The sequence below is a fragment of the Parasteatoda tepidariorum genome, chromosome 12 (assembly GCF_982258835.1).
Source record: "Parasteatoda tepidariorum strain Cologne lab strain chromosome 12, Ptep-v5.0, whole genome shotgun sequence".
In the NCBI taxonomy this organism is placed as follows: domain Eukaryota; kingdom Metazoa; phylum Arthropoda; class Arachnida; order Araneae; family Theridiidae; genus Parasteatoda; species Parasteatoda tepidariorum.
Genome location: NC_141766.1, coordinates 54,461,341 through 54,485,100, shown reverse-complemented (window position 1 = coordinate 54,485,100; position 23,760 = coordinate 54,461,341). Strand labels below are relative to the sequence as shown.

The window sequence follows — 23,760 nt, the reverse complement described above, 5'->3', positions numbered from 1 at the left end:
TCACAACTAAGGAATGCTTTAGCCCGAGCCAAAAATATCAGAAAATCAGTAATACAGAAAATTATGCAATATAATGGATCATTTACAAGTAACTAAACAGAAACAATTAAAACCATTCTCCAATATTTCTTTGTGCAGGCCCAGGACACCCCACTACCGCAGCTAGAAAATCATTATAGCAGGGGCTTTAAAATTGATAATCTTATTGAACCTGATTGACGAGTTTTTCGTGGGCAAGTATATGTCACGGATAAGGTTCTTAGACGAATACAAAAAATTCACCAGGTTATCCGCAGTGACAGCCAGGTATTAACAGATTATCTGCAGAGTATACGCAGAACATTACAATAATGGATTCGCCATTTTAAAACCTACTTCTCTTTTGCTGCATTTAATATAAAAATAACAGTACAAAATGGAAAAAGTGAATGAGAATGCTGAATCTTAGTCGAGACTGGTTTAACTTTGTGAAAAGGAAAAATTTTGTGTGTATTCTTAAACATGTTTGCGCTGTTTGTAAAATTATTATTTTTTTTTTCAACAAATGTTTTGGAAGGCATTGTTTGAATTAAAAATAAAGTTTAATTAGGTTTAATTTTAAAATTTCATATCCCCAGTTTAAATGATAAATTTTAATTTTTTGCTAGACTAGAGAATTTAAATAAGAAATATTTTTCACTTGTTCCAACACAAATTTTCAGATTTTTTTTTTTGCTAAAAAAATTTTTAAAATACATTATCACAAAAAAAGCTAAAGTTTCGAATACCTTAATGAAATGTGGGATCAGATATGTCAAAAAATGGAGCTTTAGTTTTCCCTACAGAAATTTCACATGCACAATGCATAAGAGTCGCTATCATCGGGGCAAAAGAGGCAGTGCATTGGGGTCTCCAAACTACAAATGTCAAAAAATATATATAAAAATAAAATTAATTTAAATTTTTTTGTGATATTTGCATTTTTCTAAAATTTCTTTTTTTTTCCCATCTATCTCCAAACACATAAGTGGAACAAAACAAACTTATTTCTAAGACATCAATACATAGAAAAATGCTATTTTTAAGTACTTTCTAGTTAAAAAGATATTCCATTACACAGGGGTGATTGTAAGTCCAACTCAAAAATCCTGAAAATTTCTAGAGTAAAATTATTAAAGATGCATTTCAAAAAATTAATGTTTTTATAAATTTAAATCATTGATATTTTCACAACACGAAATTCTAAATAAGTTATATGCAGCATAATTTAAATTAATAGTTATGTATAAGTATACTTTTATCTCTAATCACATTTATTATTCTACCAGAAAAAATATTTACAAATAAAAGACATGCCAATCATAAATTCCAGTTCTAATATTTTTAAATAAAGTATACAAGAATTTTTATACATAAATGTGATCGATGATTTCTTGAAACTTCTGGATCTTGGATTTCGGGATCGTGGTTAGAGAAAAATCTGGATTTTTTCTGGGGCATAATCATCTCTTATTACATATTAAAAGTATCAGATTTCCACCAGTTTGTGCTTGCCACGGGGTCCCCAAAAATCTAGCAACAATGGTCCCCAAAAATCTAGCAACAATGGTTTAGATTTTATTTTTAATGTCACTATCAAAGACTTTGCAAAACTAAGCTAAAAAGCTCAAACACATGTAATCTAATTAAAAATGGAAAGCAAAAAAGGTTTGAGACATTTTTCATAAAATTATTTACCACTTTCAAAACTTAGTATAATTAAGTTTCAGAGTGGGCCATTTTGAAATATATAAAAATATAGTTTTAAAGTAAAAATTAGAATATAAATTTTATAAATCATTCAAAATTTCCAGAAAAAAGGCATCTCTTCCTGATGAAAGGAGAGATGGTAAGGTTGGACATGTTTTTGACAGTTAAACAAACAGAATTTAAAAATTTTCCTGAAAAAAATTATGTGTCTATAGATCCTACTATGTCATTTATTTAATCTAACACCTCAAAGGTAATAGTATAGCTTTATATGGGGAAAACAGTGGACGCACTTAAATGTCTTATCCCCCCTATTTTATATTCGTTTGAAAAAAAATTTTTAAATGGCTTTTAGGTTTAAATTAACAACTATTTTTCAAATTATCATATTGGGTCAATGAAACATCAAAAGCAATTATTTTAACAAAATTGAACAATACTGAAATCTTTCATTGCATAAAAAATTTTAACTAAAATGATCCACAGCAATAAGAATGCTGTGGTTATGAAACTGGTGAAAGAGTCAGAAATTATAAACAAAGTCTATTTTAGACAAAATTACAGGTGTATTCTCTCTCTCTCTACCTACTCTACAGTAAGTAAATACATATATATGACAGTTGGTTTAGTTAAAATAAATCGGCTCAAACTATTTCAAACAAAATATTAAAAAATACATACCATTTTATACAAAAATTAAATATTCACTCACTTTTCAAAATTATTTTAATCGTTTAAAAAATACATTACCAAAAAAGGGTAACAATGAATATAAAAACAGGAAAAATACTTTGGCACTTTTTCTAAAAGATAACATTACAAATTTGATTCAAATTTTTGGTGTGAATTCGAAAAACATTTTTTAACATTTGTACAATTAAGTATTACATACAAAATTTTAAAATAACGAAACAAAACATTCATAAATAGTAAAAAAGGGGGTTTACAAATTACAGTAAAATGATTCATAAAGCTGTATCAGCCATTTGCTGCCTGCTTTGCTTGCCGTTTTCTGCAGGTAAAACTTCTGTTAGTATAACGACTTCGTAGGGAGCACAATCTTCAAGATCCATTACACCACAAAGCCATCCATAAAATCCTTTTTCCAGATCTTGGATTTCTTGCTTCCAACTATCAAAGTGCCAAGAAATTTGAACAATAGCACTATAAATGCCCAAGCCAATAGTAAAAAGTGTAATTAAAAATGGGTAAGTAATTATCAATAAAGGACTGATAAAAATTTTGTGAAATATTGTTTTCTTTTCACTGAAGTAAATTAAGATGTTATACCATGTCATCGTTCCCATGTAAAAGGAATATCCAGCAGACAACAGTAAAACTAATGGCACTAAAATAATACTTAAAGCTAACACATGGAGACCTTTACGAAGACCACAAAAACAACTATCATCATCTTCAATATTCTGTGATAAAATTGTGTGCTCTATTTCATCAAGTTCTTCACGAGACATTTGTACTTTCATATCTAGTGTTTGCCCCTTTTTTCGACCACGTTTAACTGTACCTGTCATAGTAACAAAACTACCACCACAAGAGCCAATTGAAGATACTGATCTAGAATTTAAAGCAGATCTCTCATTTGATAATTCCATTTCAGCATATCCACTATCATTGATATGAACACAGTCAGATATGTCACTATTTAAATCAGATTCATCACTTTTATTGCAAGCCTTCAATGACTGTTTTTGATATGTTATGGATTTCAGACGAGGGGATGCCAGTTTAAGACCCTGAGAATCATTATGAACCTTAATTGTAGGCCTTTCTCTTGCATGTTCTGATGGATGAGGCTGATGTAATTTTCTATTTGCACGAGGATCAAATTTGGGACAAGCTTGAGGAGAACAATTATTAGTTGTACCTAACATTTGCAGACTTTCATTACTAGATCGTGATGATGATTTAGAACCTCTTTTTCTAGGAGGTACAAAAACTGGTTTGTCAACAATATCCATCTGAGTCTGAAAAGAAATTTTGTAAGTTAAAACTGATAAATTTCTCACTACACAAAATTTAAAATGAAATCAGCATAAAGTAACTAGTTACTTTAAAACAAATATAACAGATTAGAACAGCTTTATGTCTTTAATTCTTAATTAGATTAACATATGGGTGGGTCTGAAAGAAATTTCCTCTGAATGGACAACTTTTCTTTTGAATAACAGGGGAAATAAAAATTTGTTATTTGCAAACGCAGCTAGATTGAATAACCAAAATTTCCAGGTCAAGTAATCAGATACCATCTAAGCTAAGTTTCAGTCCTATATAATTAAGGCATTGGTTCAACAGATTAATATGTCGTTAACCAATAAAACAGCTTATGTAACAGCTTTTAGTAACGTGATGAAAATTTTTAACAACAAAAAGATTTATAAAGATTATATAGTTGCTAGATGTATAGGCAATAACAATTGTCAATTTAATTTAAAAATTTACAACTATTTTTTGCCTTTCAAATTTAGCTTCAGCAGATCACACAAACTGGATTTAGGTAACAAAGATAAAAAAAATAATTTACATTTAAAACTAACTTTATTTTTTGTTATTGGCAATCTGAGAAACTATTACTGGAATTGCAGTTTTCCTCGAATACAAAAATGTGTTCAGTAAAACAATAAGAGAAACCTCTAAAATTTTACTACAAGTAATAAAGTTTTATTTACATTAAAAATTTAAAAAGGGGTTTTGAGTCAAAACAAGTAGATGTGCCTGTGACTAATTCCCTTCAAAAGAAACTTGCCATGACTGGAAAAGTGAACCATAACCAGCCAGGGTGAAAATCAAACTTATATCAGCAACTTGATAGTCAGAAACATTGACACTCAAATAATTTACTAAAAAGAATTGTGTTTTTCAACACAATTAAAGCATTCCTTTAAAACAAAAACTAAACGATACTTCAGTTTTCATATAGTAGTTTTAAATTTTATCAAAATCATTAAATTTTGGTACATTTTACTGAGTTAGTGTAAGCAACTAATTTTTTTTCTTAAAAATTATTTTTTAAGATATAGTAATTAAGCAGAAGTCTGAAAATTGGAAAGATACTTTCTCATTCTGGCTTCCCATTTAGGTTTATGTGCAAATTTTTTTTTATTATATATCCTAACAGAGTAATTTTTACCAAAAATTATTGTAATTAATGCAAAAATAAAATTATTTGCATACATATTCATTAATTTTAAACTAAAAATAGTTTTTGAAGAATATTTTCTACATTTTAAAATTCTTATTTATGTGTTTGTAAACCATCGATTACAATTTGGTTCATTTGCTGTTCAGAAAAAGTTTAAAAAAAATTATGGAGTGGTGTACAAAACATACTACTGAACTAAGAACTTTTACTCATGAAACCTACATAGTAAAATTTTGAAATCTCCTGACAACTTTTCTTTAGTAATTTCACTGCATAGTTTTACAATTACAGAAAACTTCCTAAAAACAATTGCTATATTACTTCCAAGAAAAATATCCGATTCAAAGCATTTATGAAACTTCATTCAGGCTACATTTTTAGGGCAGAAAAATAAAGTGAAAATTGCAAAGAATTAATTCAGAAAAAATTATGTTCATTATCGAAAATAAATATGTCACAAACATTATACTTCAGAAAAAATTTTATACTCAAAGTATTTACAAAAAACTTTCATAAACTTTGTCTGCACCTAAAATGACATTAAACAATTATAAGACCACTAATGTATATAAATGCTTTAGATAATTTGATACATTGGTGGTCAATAAAATTTTAAATTTATTAAATCAAGAGTAAAGTATAAAATATAATCTTCCAGATAAACCAAAGTAGTCTACCTCCTTAAATTGAACTCAAATATAAACAAACGTTTAGTAGGAAAATATTACCTCCTTTTTTAAACTAAACAAAGACTGCACTAATTTTTACGCTCAGTTATGTCAAGCTCAGATTTTAAAACAGTGAAATTTCTTAAATCTCCATAAAACAAGGATGAGCAGTGAAAAAATGATGCAGAGGAAAGCGTTAATAAAATGTAAGGTTTGCACTTTTCGAATTTTGAATACTATCACATATTTCAATACTTTCTGTTTTATATTAACAACTGTTTTGAAGTATTAAATTTATATTTTATTTTATAATTTGTTCGCAGATAAATTGCTATTTGAATGCATTTTATGTGTAGCTTTAATTGAAGTTTTAAAAAGCTTTTATTGAAGTACTAATAATGTAAGTTCTAATATTAAAAATAAAGCTTAGTTTACCTTCATATTTTCAATGTAAACATTAGAACTATACTTTTACACATCTTAACGAAAAATAAAGGGATAGATATGTTTTTATGTTTTTTCGAAGAAAATATATCGATATCAGGACAGTAGAAGAAACTGAAATCTCAGAAATAGAATAAGTTTATTGAAGGTAAAATAGAATGAACTAAATTGAATTTTTAAGTAGTTTATGATCTTATAAAACATACTTAAATCGATAAATTTTTGTGTTTTTCACAGCAAGTGCATTTTACAGCAAGTGCAATTCTAATAAAATTTATCAAAGAAAAAAATTAAAATTGATTTAGTTTCATTACTAACTGAAATTTAACATCCATACATTCTTTCAGAGTAATAGTTTATAGTTTAAACTAAACTCAGCAACGCGACAGCCCTAGAGGGCCAAGGTCTACTGTGCCCATCTCAGTTTTCTTGACCTTGGGCTCTGGGGTGCAGAAGCAGATGTTCCGGTCAGGTGGTCAGCCGAACGCGGAACTCCCATTGTTTAGTTCCCAAGCATGCTTGGTACTCATTTATCGACCCACTGAAGGGATGAAAGGCTGAGTCAACCTTGCCCTGCCCGAGGATCGAACCAGGGACCTGTGGCACGGCAGCGGCCTTTAATTTAATGCAAATTTTGATATATTTAAGGTAATATATCATATCATACATAAATAATAATTTTTAAAAAATAAATAATTGAAAATAATGGAATGATGAAAATACAAAAATGACATGGGTTGCGTACATAATAGTAAAAGCGTAGCCATCAACCCCTAGTTATAAAAATAAAGAAGAAACACTTAAAAATGCAGATTTCTACTGCATAATAATAATTTTATGGAAAAAAAGCAAATTTCAAATATTTACTGTTTTATAAATCCAGTATCATATAATGCAGGTAATTGTGACACAAAGTGAAAAACCCAGAAAAAATTTCGAGCAAAAAATCGATATGACAATATCAATTTATATACCAATCATGTTTCATACGTAACATAATTTTTTCAACTAGCATTTATAATTAAAAAACCTACTAATGAAGAATATTAAACCTTCATAATAACTAATTCAAGAAAAAACTTCGACGACAGTATTTCTCTCCTGCGAAAAACTAGTAGTTTTTGTAAGTTATTTTTTATTAATAAAGGAGATTAAATTTTTTTATTATTATTATCTATGTTTTTATGAGTAATCTTTATTGTTAATGGAGAAAAATTATTTCTTGAGATTCACTTTCATATCAGCGCAAATTGAGATACATAATCTATGCAATCTTTGAATTCAACATTGGCCGAGTTTTCTTATATAAATAACAGAAAGATTTATATTCCTGTGGTTTACATTTCCTACTTGCTTCTTAATAATGCAATTTTACAGTCTAAAATTGCGATTCATTTTTACGAATTTTAAAAAACAAACATGTATTGACAAGTTTTAGAAATTATTGTGATTTAAAAAAACAGGATTTGTATTCACGTTTAAAAAAATGTATTATTTTAAAACCAAACATTGTGATTCGCATTCATGCATTTTTAAGCGTCAAATATCGTGATTTGTATTTCCGCAATTTAAAAATAAAGCATCATGATTCACATTCAGGTGATCTGAAGATAAAACATATTGATTCATATTCATACTTTTTTAAAATCAAAAATCGCAATTCAGGTTTACATGATTTTAACATCAAACATCTTTCGTTTCCTTGCATTTAAAAAATAAAACATTGAGATCTATGTTCACTTAGAATCAATTGAACTTTTTCGCAAGTAAGACTTACTATATCATCTGTCAAGTTTTAGAAAAATTATGCGGCTCTAAGTGTGTCATTGAATTCGAAAAAATATGATTAAGTCCTCCGTCGAAAGAAAAAACAAAATTAATTTCCAAACAACTCAATAGAATGGCATTATAATATTAAAATTAGCTTAATGCAACTTCCCTTCATAATTTTTACCATCTTTACTTTCTTTCTTATAATGCATAGGCATTGCATGAATGGAATATTGAGTTAGTAATCTTATCTTACCAATTTAACTACATAATTTACTGATTAGCTTTAAAATTTATATTCATTTAACTTTCATAAATATAAATTTAGTACATTCAATAATTCTTACAAATCGAACAAATAAAATAAAATGTCATATTTTGACACCATAATAATGCATATAATACACCTAACATTAAAAAAAATAAGAATAGATTGTTTATTTAAAATCCTCTTAACATACATACTTTAAAAACAGATTTTCCCATTCTAGACATAAATTAAGCATTTATGCATAGAAATTTGGATATTTTTAAACAATATTAAAATACATTTATAAGACGATTCAAATATACTTTTATAACTAACTTTTAATATAAATTGTATGGGGATTAAAAAAATTGTTAGTGATTAAAATTTTTTTTTATTTTTCATGAATGAAACTTGAAAATTAGGAATGAAGTTATAAAAATTTAAACATTAGAGCTCGAAACCATTTTTATAGTAAAATTTTTATCTAAAAATTTGCAATGCTGCATTGAAATAATCCAATGGAGAAAAAAACTAACCTTATGAATCATTCATCACTCACTCTGGCGTGATCATGAAATTTGAATTTTTTTTAAAAATAAGATTTAATAAATGTCCTAAGCAGCAGTATTTTTTTTTTTTTTTTTTTGCAAGCGTAATGAATTAAAAATGTTTTTGTTTATGTCATCGTAACTTACATTTTTTTTTATTCTTAATGTAGTTCAAGTCTCAAATGTAGTCTTTGAAATGTGTTAAACTATTTTTTTTCAGTAGCATTTGGTTCTACTTGATTCATTTACATTACTTAAAAGATAGTTCATATTGACATATATTATTTGATTCATTTACATTACTTAAAAGATAGTTCATATTGACATATATTATTTATTTTAACTTGCAAAGATGCTTAACTTCAAGTGCTTTTTCTGGGAGAAAAAAGATAAATTTATGATTCTCTTCACAAAATAATCTTCTTTATTAAAATGCATCCCTGTTTGTTAAACAAGTCTTTTATATTTTTGAACTCAAACGTTCAACATAGATTCCTCTTGTTGGAAAACAATGATAGAAATAAATTCCCTTTTCTTTGCTTTTTTGAACCAGTTTTTGTTGCAACACCACAAATGGATGGCATAGCTGCATATTTCAGGTAACCCTAAACAAAGCTAAACCTTAAACTTTTATTACCTAAATAACTTCTGATCTAATGACCGGATCTTCAAGTTCTAGGACTTGATCTTAATGGTTCAAGGGACTGACATTAAATATTGTTATTTATTAGTGCAGACAATACTTTAAGTTAAGAAATCAGACACAGAAATATACTTTCTCTGAAAGAAACCTATTTTTTAAAAAATATATTAGGATTTCTGACCCCAAAAATAAGGGGTAGCTACAGTCTGGGAAATAAGGTTCACAGTTTGGTCAAGAGAGCAATTTGAAGTTTGAACACATAAATGTCAATTTTACTTTTTGGGTGTTTCGCCATATTTCTAGAATTTAATGAATTGAAAAAATTTCGCACACTATTATAAAATTCATTTATCCAAAGATAATTTTATGTAAATAATAATTTTTAGTAAATATTAAATCATTTTCATTCATTTATTTAATAGTAAGTGAAAAATTTTTTTAACTGTATGATATACTATTTTTTGCATCATTTTAAAGAATATAAATTTTACATGGCAAAATACAAAAAAATTAGCAAATTTGATAAATGAGTTGCTGAGAAATCAAAATTTAAAAAAGACGCAATTTTAAAATTAAATTACTCAGACACTATTTGACCGATTTCACGCAAATTTTGCATTTTGCCATGTAAAATTAACATCTTAAAAACAATGAAATCATACAATTCAACATTCTTTTGCAACTATTATTCATTAAAATAATAAATATTTATTAAAGCCTATCTTTTGTATGGAATTATCTTCGGAGACAAATTTTATAATTGTGTACAAAATTTTTAAATTTGTTTAAAAAGTTCTCAAGATATGACGAAATACACGAAAAGTAAAACTAGCATGAAGTGGTCTAAACTCTGGACCGCTCACATGACAAAACTATTGAGACAATATTTCCCATATTGCATCTACACCTATATTTATGGGGTAAGAAGTCCCAATCTGTCAACAACAAAAAAAAGACACATTGAATTAGGGAAATTACACTTTTGTGTACGATTTCATAACTTAAAATATTGTCTGCACTAATTTATAAGCACATTTGTGACCTCTTGTCTAGTAAGACTCTTGTCTAGTAAGACTCTAGTCCTAGAACGTGGAGATGTGATCATGAGATCAAGAGTTATTCTGGGTGGTCCTTTTTTTGTGCACAGTACATCTTATTTTATTTGGTGTTCAAAAACTTATTCTTGAATTTGACCACTATGACAAATGTCTAAACAATTGTGGTACCTATGTACAAAAATAGTTTCTGAAAAGCTTTATAAAGTAAAAATAAATTTTGTTTGGAAAAAAAATTTGATGCGAGTTTTTCCAAAATGGTACTTTCTGGACATGCCTCATAATACAGTGTAACGTCCCATATCTGGACGTCCCTTTTCCGGAAGGGTTGATTTCCCGGACACTTTTTAACAATCAAAATAAACAAACATTTCTTCATCTTCCCCTCTTTAAAAAAAAAAAAAAAAAGGAAGTTTTTTGACAGGTTTTCCCCCTCTTCAGCTTCTAGAGATCTATGCATTGAACCCATAAATCAACAGAAAAGAGAATAGAAGATCTACTAAGACCATGACGCTCCACCTCTGCAATGCAGGAAAGGGGGGGGGATTTGTTTTCAAAAGGGCACAACTGAGTCCCCTCCCTCCCCCTTCTTTCCTATGCAGCTGGCTAGTAAAAGAGGCATTCCTGGAACATTTTTATTTGAGTGTCAGGGGAAGAAGAAATACTGTGAAAAAGGGTAAACACAGCAAATGTTAAAGTGGAGGGAGGAATCCCCTTTAGTCACACAAGAACAAATAAAGAGAACCCAATCAGCATGCCACGCCTTTATGCTTGATTGATAGCCAATGATGGGAGAGAAAATAAGAATTTGTCACTACCCCGCCCTCAACTTGAATGACAAGTAAGGAGGAAATGAATTTTTCTTCTCCGCCTACCCACCTTAATGAATGACGGGAATTTCCCCTTCTTGCTTGAATCATTCTAGTTCAAAATGGCGGAGAGAGCAATTAATATTTTAATAACTGTGAATTTTTTTCGTTTTCTATATTTATTTTTAAAATAGCAATAATTATTTTTTTTCTAGTATTTTGTTTATGATTGATTAGATATCATTCTAATACTAAAACATTATTGCCCGAAAAATAATGTTTATTTATTTTCTGCTTCTTAGATTCAGATCATTTTAAGCTTTGTTTACCTTGGAGGTCAATCATACGGAAAAATCAAATATACGGACTTCGGGAAGTCCCGCCGATTCCGGATATGCGACTTTCCACTGTAAGGCCTTTCAAAAATAAATTATTTTAAATTTTTAAGGTAACATATACAGATTGCAATAATGAAACAAATATATTCAGGCTTCATAAAAATATGGACTACTTACATGATAATCAGCCATATTAGATGATGCAATATGCATTTTTTATAAAGGATGCACTAAAAATATAAAAAATAATAATTTAATCACAAAAAAGAAAGCATTCATAATTTAAAATTTAAGACATTCAACTTATAAAAAAAGCATCAATTAAAGAAAAAAAAGCTATTTCATGTTACACAACAAAAAGCATAATACAGTATACCCTTGAAGGATCATTTCTCATGAAACCATTCATCATGAACAATTCATACAGGAAAACAAATATGGAAAAATGAAATATCATATGACATGAAAAATTAATGAAAAGTAGTAAAGATATAAAATTGACTTGAAAATCAATAGATTTACAATGAGTATAAATATTTTAGATGAAAATTTTTTTAATAATTTCGAAAATATTTCTGACACAAAAGATATACTCATTTGTTTATTTAAAATATTTGGAAATTTTGGGTTGAGCAATCTCTTTTCTTCTCCGCAAAGACTCTAAATTTTTGAAATTCCAAAGAGATTAATTTTATTTTTTCACAAGAACACAGAATCAGATTAAATTCTTTTCTTAAGATTGAACAAATAACTTAACTGCAAACTAAATTAAATTTGTATTTTCAGTATGAGCTGATGATTATGTTACTATTTTTTGATGATTCTTTTAATAATAAAAATATCAAATTAAAATCTAAAACTCATAAGTGTGCAAAAATATGAAGTAAAATAGCTGAAGCCTTAATTGAGCTTTAGTTTATTATCTCGAGGAGAGCTAAAGCATCAAAATATTTTTGGCTATGGGTCTCTCCTATATGAATGTAGAAGACACTCCAATTTTTTATTTATTTATTTTTTTTTTTTTACTTATTTAAAGCAATTAAAAATTCAAAAGTTAGTATTTCTAAAATTATCTCAGTTCTTTTTTTAATTTATTTACAGTGCTACAACAGCTTTTGAAAATTAATCATTTTTCCAGCAAATAAAAAAAAGTAAATTGTTGTTGTTGTTTTCGTGTAATAAGAGTTTTAATAATGGGTTTGACTATCAAGAGAGCAGAGTCATTTGTTAACTTAAAGAGTCTGACCAATCTCATATATGTAAGAGTAGAGTTTTTGCTTTTTTAGGTTCACCAGTGGGCTTTGCCAGTTATTTTGTTAAAGCACACATCCCGTTGGGTATCATGTTTTTAGTTTTTTTAGCAAATTTCCATACCACATCGAGTAAAGGCTAGCTGAAGTACAAGTGGAGTGGAAAGCCAGTGTTTAATTTAGAAAATCTGACTACTAGTCTTGAGTCTAGTCTGAGTACTTGGATAAGGGAATGCATCTAATTTCTACTATGGATTGAACTTGACAAAAATAGCTCAAGGGGGATCTATGTTCTGGCAAAAAAAATTCTTAAACTAATAGCCATAGTTGCTGTATTTTTACACATTGCTGATTAAGGGCTCTGTGTTGTAGAGAACAATAGAAGTCCATTGTTTTGTTTTTTTAGAGAAAATATTTCTGGAATTCCAAATAATATGAATAATACATTCTAAACTATAGACAATTAAAAGTGTTAATACTTATTATTAAACAAAACTAAGTTTTAGAAAGTTAACGAAAGGACTAATACTACTATTAGGTTGACAATTATATAGTTAAGTAAGATTGCGAGCATAATGTAGAAACAGTGAGCTTTATATGTGCATAGCATAGCAAAATGGCACTATGTAAAATTAGCAATATGGCAAATGTGGTGCACCAAGTGCCATAGATGATGGGCATGCATGACTGCTGTGGAAATGGATTTGGGCGAATGGAGGTGCAACTGACTGCTTGGATGAACTAAGGGGGTACCAACATTGTCTCAATGGCAGTTAAGCGATTTGCTGTATATGAGCCTCCACAGCATTCGTCTGATAAATGGACTTATGTCAACTGCTGTTAATTGTCAACAAAAGCTGGACTTTGCATGCCAGTACTGCAACTAGACATCCACTGAATGGGGAGAAGTGGCTTTTTTCAATGATTCATGTTTTATGCTCCATCAGAAAGAAGGGCGCTGTTATGTTTATTATAGTTATATACAAACACACTGCAGCAATTACCGTAGGGATCCAAGCAGGAGGAGGAAGTATTATGGTATGGGGAATGTTTTTGTGGCATTCTTTAGGTGCACTTTGAAAGGCACAAGGGATCCACACAAGTCCTTACAAGCTATGTCACCCCTACATGCAAATTATTTTGTACCTATGATTGCACCTACCAGCAATACAATATGATGAGTCATACAACTTACAATGTACATGCGTTGTTTAAAAGGCACCAAGATGAGTTTGCAGCATTCAACCTAACTAACTAACAGCCCTGACTTAACCCAATCAAGAAGTTGGACCACCTCGATTGGGGTACCTTAGACCCTCAACCGTGCAATCTAGTGCAACTGACACGCGAGTCAGCATGGCTAGACATTCCAGTAAACACTTTTTAGAACATGATAGACTCTACATGTTATGCAGCGGCCTCATCAAATGACTTTTGAATCTAATATTTTGCCGCTCCATATAGCAATCCCAGAGGTATAGGTTACACATTTTTTAATACATTTTCTAATATTATATTCGTATCAATTTTGTTTTGCTCTCATTTGATTTAATGGGGGGGAGGTAAAGCATAGAAAATATGACCTTACTCATACAGATAAGAATTTCAGACACATGAATAAGCATTTTCAAAATTTGTACTTGTTTCATACTTTCTAAATTACTAATAATTTCTGAACTGTAAGTCCTATCAACTTGATTTTGATATAATTAATCAACAACAAAAATACAACAGAACAATACCTCTTTAGTAGAGATAGAAAAGCTGTAGCTTTTTACCTTTTAATCCTCTCAATAAATTCAAGAAGTCAGCTTAAGCTCACATTAGGAAAGAGGAAAAACTTCAAATTTTCATATTGAACCTCAACTTCAACTTTTAAAACAATTTCCAGCTTTCCACTAATCATTTTTTAAAGTGCAGCTTTTCTTTTTGTGTCTTGGAAAATGGCTTAATCTGCTCATTATACTTTTTTTTAACTAATACAAATAATTTTTAACTTCAATCAAAATTAAACACCTCATTTGTATGAAACAAACATGACAAATTTCAAATTACTTATACAATTCTTTGGTACATAGAGTCCAGATTATGAAATCCTTTCTGTGCTTAGTATCGACGGGTAACTATATTATTTAATAAACATGGAAAAACTGCAAAATAACCAGGGGGTCTGTCTAGGTATTTTTGAGAAGTACCTATTTTGCAAAAATTTAGACATAATTTGTGAAATTTAAAAATTATATTAAAAAATCAATACAAAAATATGGTAAAATACGAAATATTTTCAAAAATATTTAAATATTTTTCGAAAATATGTTAAAAGTATTTTGGGAAACTACCGTTTTTGATAAAATTGAATTTGTGTAAGTAACGCTTAATGGTAGTAAATTTGTCCTGGACAGACCCCTGATATCACATAATAAAGCTAACAACTTAAAAATACACAAAAACTTTAAATAACAGAAAAATACACATTTATTTTAAGATAATATGGTTACCTCAGAGTAACTATTTATTTATATAAATGCTTAATTTCTCAAATAGCAATTTAATAAGGGGAAGACATAACTTAGGAAATTCACTTTGGGATGAAATTTGATAATATATTTAGTAATGTACCTTAAAGGTACTCACTCTTTAAATAAAGCAAATTAGTCAGCCAATTCTTTGAAAAACACATTTTAAAATTTAAGTTTATTTATTGTAGTAAAATAATACTAGTAAAGTTTTCACTTCGTAAGTGGCACAGAGGCTAAGTGGTAAAATACTAGACTGACAAAGAAAGAGTTTGAATCAAGTATCTCTCAATTTTGTTTTTTATTTTTTTTTATTGAAGTTTTCTTCTTATATACAAACAGTGTTAGTTTAAATATAATTTTACTGCATTTTCATTATCGCATTCTTTTAGTTGCTAAATATTTCTTGAAATTTAAATTTCATTAAAAATTTAATCTTTTAATAAAAGAATGATTAAAATTATATACGATATTTATAAATATTGCTTATAATAATTCAAAAGTTACATTATTTTTAACAAATTTTATTTATAGATTATGATTCATAAATAATATTATAAATTATAATAATCATAAAAAAACAGAAAACAAAAAATGATAATTGATCTGCTTCACAATTAATACAATATTGTTTCCGTGAGTAACTTATATTGAAAATTATAAGCAGAAAAACCTACTTCAGAGCATTCAATAAGAATTCTCTACTTTCTGAAAGTTTAGGAGCAAAACAAGCTTTATCTTTCTATTAAAATTAGATGATGACGAATGATAATGAAATATTAATTATATTTCAATGGCCTGTCGAGAAGTTATTTCTTGATTCTGTTTGACTAAACAGGCAAAATTTTTCTGAAGACTATATTAGATTTCATGTTTTGTTTTTTTTTTAAAATAATTGTTGCAAGATTATACTGTACAAGTACATTTTGCAGGAATCACTTTAAAATTTAACTTAAAAATAAATCTTTTAATTATCATTATAGTGAATGAATAAAATATTACTGTAATTTAAATGTGAAGTAATTCCTGATAGTTAAAAACTTGATAAATTTATATGTAAATTAATACTATTCGTAAACTGATAATATATATTTACATAAAAATGTTACAAAAAAACTGCAATCAAATAAATAATGTCAAGCAACATTTAATGACTAGAAAAATAAAATAAAATTATATTTAAACTAATTTTATTAAACTAAATAAATAATTATAAAAATTTAAGAGAAAAGTACTTCAAGTAACCCATGCAGTCAATTTAACTTTAAGCATCTCATTGTCATGCCAATATCTTATCAATAGGTCACTTTGCTGTTAAAGAAGTGAAAAATTAACTGATAAAAAGTGTGCTTAAATTTTCAAATATGTTTTTACTTAGAAATGGCTGGCTAGAATACTTTATTGAAAGGGATGCAAACCCTTAAAGTGCATTACTAATATATCAAGTTTAATTTCTAAGTGAATTTCCAAAGTCATGTTTTCTCCTTTTAAGTCCTCGATGCCTAATAAACATTCTTATAACAACGAATATCTTGATAACAATTTGAATACCTACCTTCAAATTACAAATAGAAACTTCATTGGCCCCTCCAGACTTTGTTTACACAACATGCAGTTTTCAAACAAGCTAAAAAATAAATACATCACTTTCAACAATAAAATAATACAAGTTAATATCATATATATTTACCTTTCTAACTCATTCAATCTATAGTTATAGATATTCAACCTGGCTACTTAAAATATACAATGATTACATTAAATAAACAAAATTATTCATACTAAAATAAAACAATATCAGCTTTTTAGTCACGTAAGTATATACACAAAAAACATGTGTATTGTGTTCATATAACAAATAAACACTATAAGGTAATTATTGTACTCATTTGTTACATGAATAATATGTTTCATATTATATTATATTGTTTATGTAATGTAATACTTACTATAATAAGGTAAGTTTTTTTTAGCAAATAATACAGCATTAAACAAATAAGACAAATATAAAAGTGTCCTCACATTCTACAGGCTCTAATTCCTTTTTCAGAAACATTTCACGAAAATTAGGCATGTCTAGATACATGCGAACATGCCTTCTATCTCTATCGTTCATTAACTATCTTAAGAAAGACAAAACTATCAATAGCTAATATTATTGGGCATTAATCCCTTCCTTCTCGCTCCCATGAAAATGATGGGCTGAGTTTTCGCCCGTTATTTCTCGCTCCCGTGATATTGAAGGGCTGGATTGTTCAGTAGTAACGCGCCAATAAGAATAAAACTAATCTGTTTCTTTTGCCCGGAAAACATTTGATTTCTCATTTTACACACCTGATGGCAGTACCAGGATATTTTTAAGGTAATTGCAGATAGTTAGTTTATTTTAAACAAGTTGCAGCACTAATCAAATACGTAATACAAATACAAAAGCCAAAAAAATAGGCACTTTTATGACCGTTTTCTTGAACATTAACCGATCGTCAAGGGGTTAATAGATCAATTGACTGATCACATGATGATTGACATCAGATGCAAAAGAAAAAAATATGCGATTTCACAAAAACTGGTGCCTAAATTTAAATAATAAAAAAGTACTACTAATTAAAATACTAAAAAACTCATTTGTTAAAATTACATTGCATTTAAACTTCAGTTTTTTATTATATGTTTTGAAAATTTATTTACTGTTTTTACCCAGTAATTTCTTATAATTTATAATTCCAATTTCTTAAGAGAATATTCTGATTTTTAAATAGTAAAAATTACATTTATGTTATGAGGCATAAGAATATTAGAATGGCTTTCGTAAAATTAAACACAAGAAAAGCTGGGAAACACTACTCAAGAAAAATGCTATTAAAAATGATGCACAATAAATCTTTCTAAAATTTAGATATATTATTCTTCTCAACTCTTAATACAAGTCAAAATTAGGCACTATTTTCATACATATACAATTTCTTAAGATTTTGAAGGAAATATTCCAGTTTCAATGTCAACAACATTGCCATAAAGTTCGTGAATTAGCAAAAATAAATTTTAAAATATTTTACTTAATAACCATAAAATTTTGGGTTTATGACTATTAATGTTCATCTCCGTATTCCTGTAATTTTGAACCTGATCCAGAAGACAAGAGAACTCCTGAATCAAGTATTGGCAGAAATTTGTCTTCATGGAGGACTTTTTGATGAGATTAACGTTATTTGTGTTACGTGGAGAAAAATACTCTTAACCACAAAAACCTCCCAGTTAGCCTAACAGCAAAAGGACTCCTAAACCATGATTCGTCTATAACTGAGGATATATCCTACGTCAGCACTGTGGTCATTGGGGAAATCTTATCAGCCAGCCATTGTAGGGATTCAAACCCGGTTCACCTCATTGGAAGGCGAACGCTCTATCCCCTTAGTCATCTTAGCTCTCAGAAAAAAAAATATTATGGTTTACTTGCATGGCAATAAGTTAGAGCATTTGAATTCGGTGAAATTTATTTTAATTTCTAATGCAAAACAGCCCGGTTATTGCCAAAATATGATAACTTTTTTGCCATAGGTACTGATACACAAATTTCTCTAATTTAAATAACAAAATTTAAAAAAATAATTGGCATGAAAGAAATTTGATCATTTTTCAGAGAAATTCAGATAATATTCTTAACAGGCATCAACAGGGCGGATTAACCTATAGGTACACTAGGCACGTGCCTAGGGCCTACGAAAAACTTGGGAGAAAAAAATTTGTTGACAAAAATAATTTAGCTTTAAAAACAACAAGTGTATTTTGCACAAAATTATAAAGATAAAAAACAAAAATATAATATTTTTCGGTAATAAATTATTTTGCAGAATCTTATGATCTAATATATTACTTTTTTGCGATTTTTGGATTCAACGAAAACTTGTATTATGCTGTTGAATTCCAAACTATGCAAAATGTCGTATTCAATAGACATAAGTGCGAGCGATGCCAAACGATCTTGATTCATTGTTGAATGCAAATAATTTTTTTATCAATTTTAATCTGGAGAAAGATCTTTCTCCTTCTGCATTTGATCCAAGAATCGACAAATATATTCTTTATGCAATGTGAACGCTAGGAAAAGTCTTCACAAGTTTATCTTTAATTTCAGCCTTCATCATTTCTTGAGCAGATTTATGTTTATACAAATTTGAAAATAGTAAAAATTCATCTACAAAGTTTTCCTCTAAATCGGATGAGTATATTTTCTCCAAATTTTGAGCTTTTAGTTTAATCTCAGATTCTGACAAATTTTTGTGAACAAGAAAACCGAAATTATCATACAAATCACTGTAAGCATTATGCCTTTTAGTCATTTCTGAAATTAATGCATCTAAAATGGCGTAATACGTTCCTAACAAAAACATTTGTCTTGGATTCGAGTTTGAAATTACTTCTTGTTCTTCTGTTTCGTCGAAAAATCTCTTTCGTTTTCGTGTTCTCTTTATTTTATATTCAGTATTCGGCAAAAGAACTTGTGCTTTCGATTCTGATTTGTATTGCAGATAAAGTTTGATAAACAAATTGTAAATTAAAATCCATATTAATAAAAATGTTTAAAAAAATATGCAAGAAAATTTTAGCATATATTTTGAAAACAGGGGAGGAGGGGGGAAGGAGGGGAGGGCCCAAAAAAATATGCAAGAAAATTTTAGCATATATTTTGAAAACAGGGGAGGAGTGGGGGAAGGAGGGGAGGGCTCAAAAACAGCTATGCCTAGGGCCTACGAAAGGTATAATCCAGCTCTGGGCACCAAATATAACAATTTTAAAGATACTGTGCTTAAAAAATGTAGGATCACGTGAAACACAATGCCCTCAATATACCAAAAACTATTAACTCTTGAAATTTTAAATATTTCTTCAATTGCAGAACTGAGTTATTCCATCCAATAAAAAGATTTAAATGTGATTTGTATTTGATTAATTAAGATTGATCTGAAAATAGAATCCTATGGACGGCTCGGTTAAATATTAAAATAAAAAAATTAAGTAGTCTATGAAATACTCAGAAAGAAATAAATGAATATGTTTTGATTGGAGATAGCCACCGATTTTAAGTTTGTCACCTTTCATAATACTTTTTGAAGTTTCTCTTTAAATAAATCAATTTTGAGGAGGGAAGGTAATAAACGTTAAACTAAATATTAGTTGTTAAAAGCATTTCAATGAACCGATTATTTGGCTAATGTTACATTGGACTAGCATATCTTTGGAATTATATATATCATAAAAGAAAAGATTACATATACCATAACAAAAAATCTCTTTATTTGCACTTTAGTACTATGCAAAAATACAAGACATATTTCCGTTTCGTTATCTTTCACACTAACTACAATCGTCAGATTGTCAAATGGATTTTAAACTTGCACTCTTTTTAAAAAAAAAATTTACATATATATATAGCATGCAGATGTTTGTCCGGGGATGGCTACGAGTTGATCCCCTTCTGTGATGTATTTTTTAGTTTTTCGCAGGCCAATACAAAACAATTCAAAAAAATTAGCATTATCAAGTGTAAATTTAAGTAGGATATAACTTTGCAATTAATGTTTAAATTTATATATACAAAAAATAAAACAACTTGCACAGATTATTACCACCTAACTGAATACTCATTCAGAATTACTACAAATTGATTTTTAAAATACAAAAATTAAATTTACTCCTCTCTTCCATCACTTTATAAGGGTCATGTTGACTTAGTTTCATGTTCTTAAATTATTTTCATTTTAAAAAGTGATTTCTCAGTACTTCGCTTTCAATTATTTTGGGTTTCATATTCAAAGGGGAAATAAAGAAAATGAAAAAAAAGATTACACATAAATCAGTAATTACTTATGATTCCAACTTCAAAGTTGATAGATGTCGCTGAAAACTCATAAGAGCTGTCTTTACAGATGCAAACAAAGATATATTCAAAGGCCATTCTCACTGCATACGGTTCACACACTTCCAAATATCATCATACACCCATGAGGATGATCCGAAGACATGCCATCACAATTTTGATCCTCTGCAGAAGGGATGGCACCCCCACTTCGGTAGCCCGATGACCTGCACGCGAGATCGAGCACTTTACGGTAGAACAGTTTAGCGAGGACCAATAGCGCACACCCTCGGTCCCTACGCAGACTGATCCAAGTGTTCACCCACCCGCACACTGACCGTAGCCAGTGATGCTTGACTTCGGTGATCTGCTGGGAACCGTGTCTTTACGATCAGTCCACTGCGGGACTTAATATTTTAGGAAGAGTGCCGGTCAGAGATTAAATAAAACTTTTCTAGTCCTTCTTTATATCTGCAGCATGGTCCAAATTTGAGGCTACTACCTTGTTCAACTCTGTCAGTTAGGCTAATCACCCCTTATTACACTGATATTTATCAATTTTTAGTATTTCTATTTATCTAAATAACCAAGTCTAAATTTGAGACTTCTATTGGCGATCGAAATTGGCTGCAGGTGGCGTAGAGCAGAACTCTCTACCTATGGCAACACTTCACATGCTTTTCCCATTGGCATGTGGAAAGTCATAGAGGAAGGAAGTACGTTAGTTTCTCTCTTGATTTTCACATAGATTGAAATCTTTTAAGTTGGAAAACTATATGGAACTGAAAACTACATTAAACATAGTTCTAAAGAAAATTATCACGGAAGTTTTAAAAATATTTTTATTAAATAAAAAGAAAAAATATCGTATTACATTCCTATACAACTGAAAAGAGGAGGACTTATTTAGCATTACTGGCAAATTTAGGTTAACTATCCCGATAATTAGAAATATCGAAATGAAACTTTTTCAGCTTTTGTTTTGCCTGTTATCTCATAAAGAATGCATAGTCCAAATCTGAGACTTCTATCTTGGTCAGCAACTTCAGAGCTTTTCCTACTAAAGAGCTGAATCTATTCAGAAAACCCATTTAACTACCTCAGAAACGAGTTTTACCTGGAATAACACCCTGGAAAAGTGAAGTGTGATGTAAGTCATTGTATACCTAGGCTAGGCTAATTAGCCCGATAAACCCAATAATTACAAATATCACAATGGAACTTTCTTAGAATGGAACTTTCATTACTGTCAATTTTAGGCTAATTACTTCGATAATTATTGAATATCACATTGAAACTTTTTGAAACGAAACACATGATCAAAATTTGAGACATCAAAAAAAATCAAAACGTTATTTACCATTACTACCAATTAAGCAAATCACCCCTAATTGCTCCGGTGATTACAAATACTGAAATGAAACTTGATTAGCTTTTCTACTTATCTCATAAAAAATTATGATCCAAAATTTAGCTTTCGAACTTAACGAGAAGTGGTAATGAGTGAGGGACTGAGGGCTATGCCTTTTATATATACAATTCTGGCATGAGTTAAAAGCATATTTTCGCACGTATTTTTTATTATTAAATCTGTAGTACTACAGATTTAATAAAAAAAATATTACCTTGCCCTACTAATATTACCTTGTGCTTTTTCGTATAAAATTACATTTTCTAAAAATGATATTTTTATTAATATTTCATTTATTGTTTTCTTTCATAAATAATTGTTTTTTTATTAATAATATGGGATAACTTTTCGCAAAAATGTGGCACTGTTCCAAAAGTAATGAAATAGATGATTATTTTGAAAGTTCGAATGTTACTATTAGAAGATTGGATTCAAGAGTATTGCGTTTTCTAGCACGGCAGTATTATATTGCATCTTTCTGATATTAGATCATATCTTTTTGCTACCTGGGGTGTGTCTACCACTATAAAAATACAATTCCAATTCACTAGTGTATAAGACATGTTAACTCGAATCTATATTGGAGTGCCTCTTCCCGGATGAAAGTTGACATTGTCGATATGACTCTCCCCACAAATCTATAAATTTCAATGAGAAAAAATAAATAAATAAAACAATTTGAAACGATACTAAGTACATTGAACTAAAATAAAAAGTTTTAGATTTGGAATTAATCTTTTTTATTTAAAGAAGTAATACAAAATCTCATACTAGAATTTACCGCGCACTTGTTGTTTCACTTTCGACATTATTTACAATTTATATAAAATACTTCATTGAAATTTAAAACGAAAAATAAAATATTAATAATGCAAATTATAAAGAGAAAACAAATAACGGTTTGTCAATAAAAAATTTGGGGTCAAAATACTCCACCAAATCCAATAAAAGAAAAAGCAGAAAAAAGTTCCAAATTTTTATAAGATTTTAAAATTTGATTGCAATAAAAATTCCTACTAATGTTAAATACATTATAAATTACCATTTAAATAAAAGTAGCAATTTTACAAGTTAACACTTAACTTCATACCATAACGGCACATAATACAAATTGCAATAAAATGTCTAGAAAAAAAGCATGCTTTTAAATGTCCTCCTTTTATGAATTTTTCTCTACGTATGAGAATACATTGGTTTACAATCACGAGACAACGCTATTTTCAAGAAGGGAAGGAGGATTCACTATCTATACCTATATTGTAAGGTTAATAAACAAGGTAGATCAATTTTCTGCTTTATCATATTGTGGAGAT

General features: G+C 28.8%; 1 protein-coding gene across 4 annotated transcripts; it reads right to left on the bottom strand.

The window, feature by feature from the left end:
• Positions 1-2,436: 2,436 nt before the first annotated feature.
• Positions 2,437-21,082, bottom strand: LOC107440784 (uncharacterized). Of its 4 annotated transcripts, none has more exons than XM_016055626.4 (4): positions 21,045-21,082; positions 16,735-16,806; positions 11,591-11,643; positions 2,437-3,713 (listed from the first exon to the last, which is right to left on the bottom strand). In XM_016055626.4, the coding sequence occupies exons 3-4, from the start codon at positions 11,624-11,626 to the stop codon at positions 2,694-2,696; spliced, it is 1,056 nt and encodes a 351-aa protein (XP_015911112.1). In that variant the 5' UTR covers positions 11,627-11,643; positions 16,735-16,806; positions 21,045-21,082; the 3' UTR covers positions 2,437-2,693. The 4 variants fall into 4 exon arrangements, with proteins under 4 accessions (XP_015911112.1, XP_015909674.1, XP_015910409.1 ...); XM_016054188.4 differs by having other exon boundaries at positions 20,873-21,054; XM_016054923.5 differs by lacking the exon at positions 21,045-21,082 and adding an exon at positions 20,807-21,002.
• Positions 21,083-23,760: the final 2,678 nt, after the last annotated feature.

Excerpts from the sequence above, each read along its gene's own strand:
- LOC107440784 (XM_016055626.4), bottom strand. The coding sequence starts at position 11,626 with ATGCATATTGCATCATCTAATATGGCTGATTATCAT. Across the intron at positions 3,714-11,590 it reads CTAATATGGCTGATTATCAT|ACTCAGATGGATATTGTTGA; the intron begins GTAAGTAGTCCA and ends ATTTCTTTTCAG.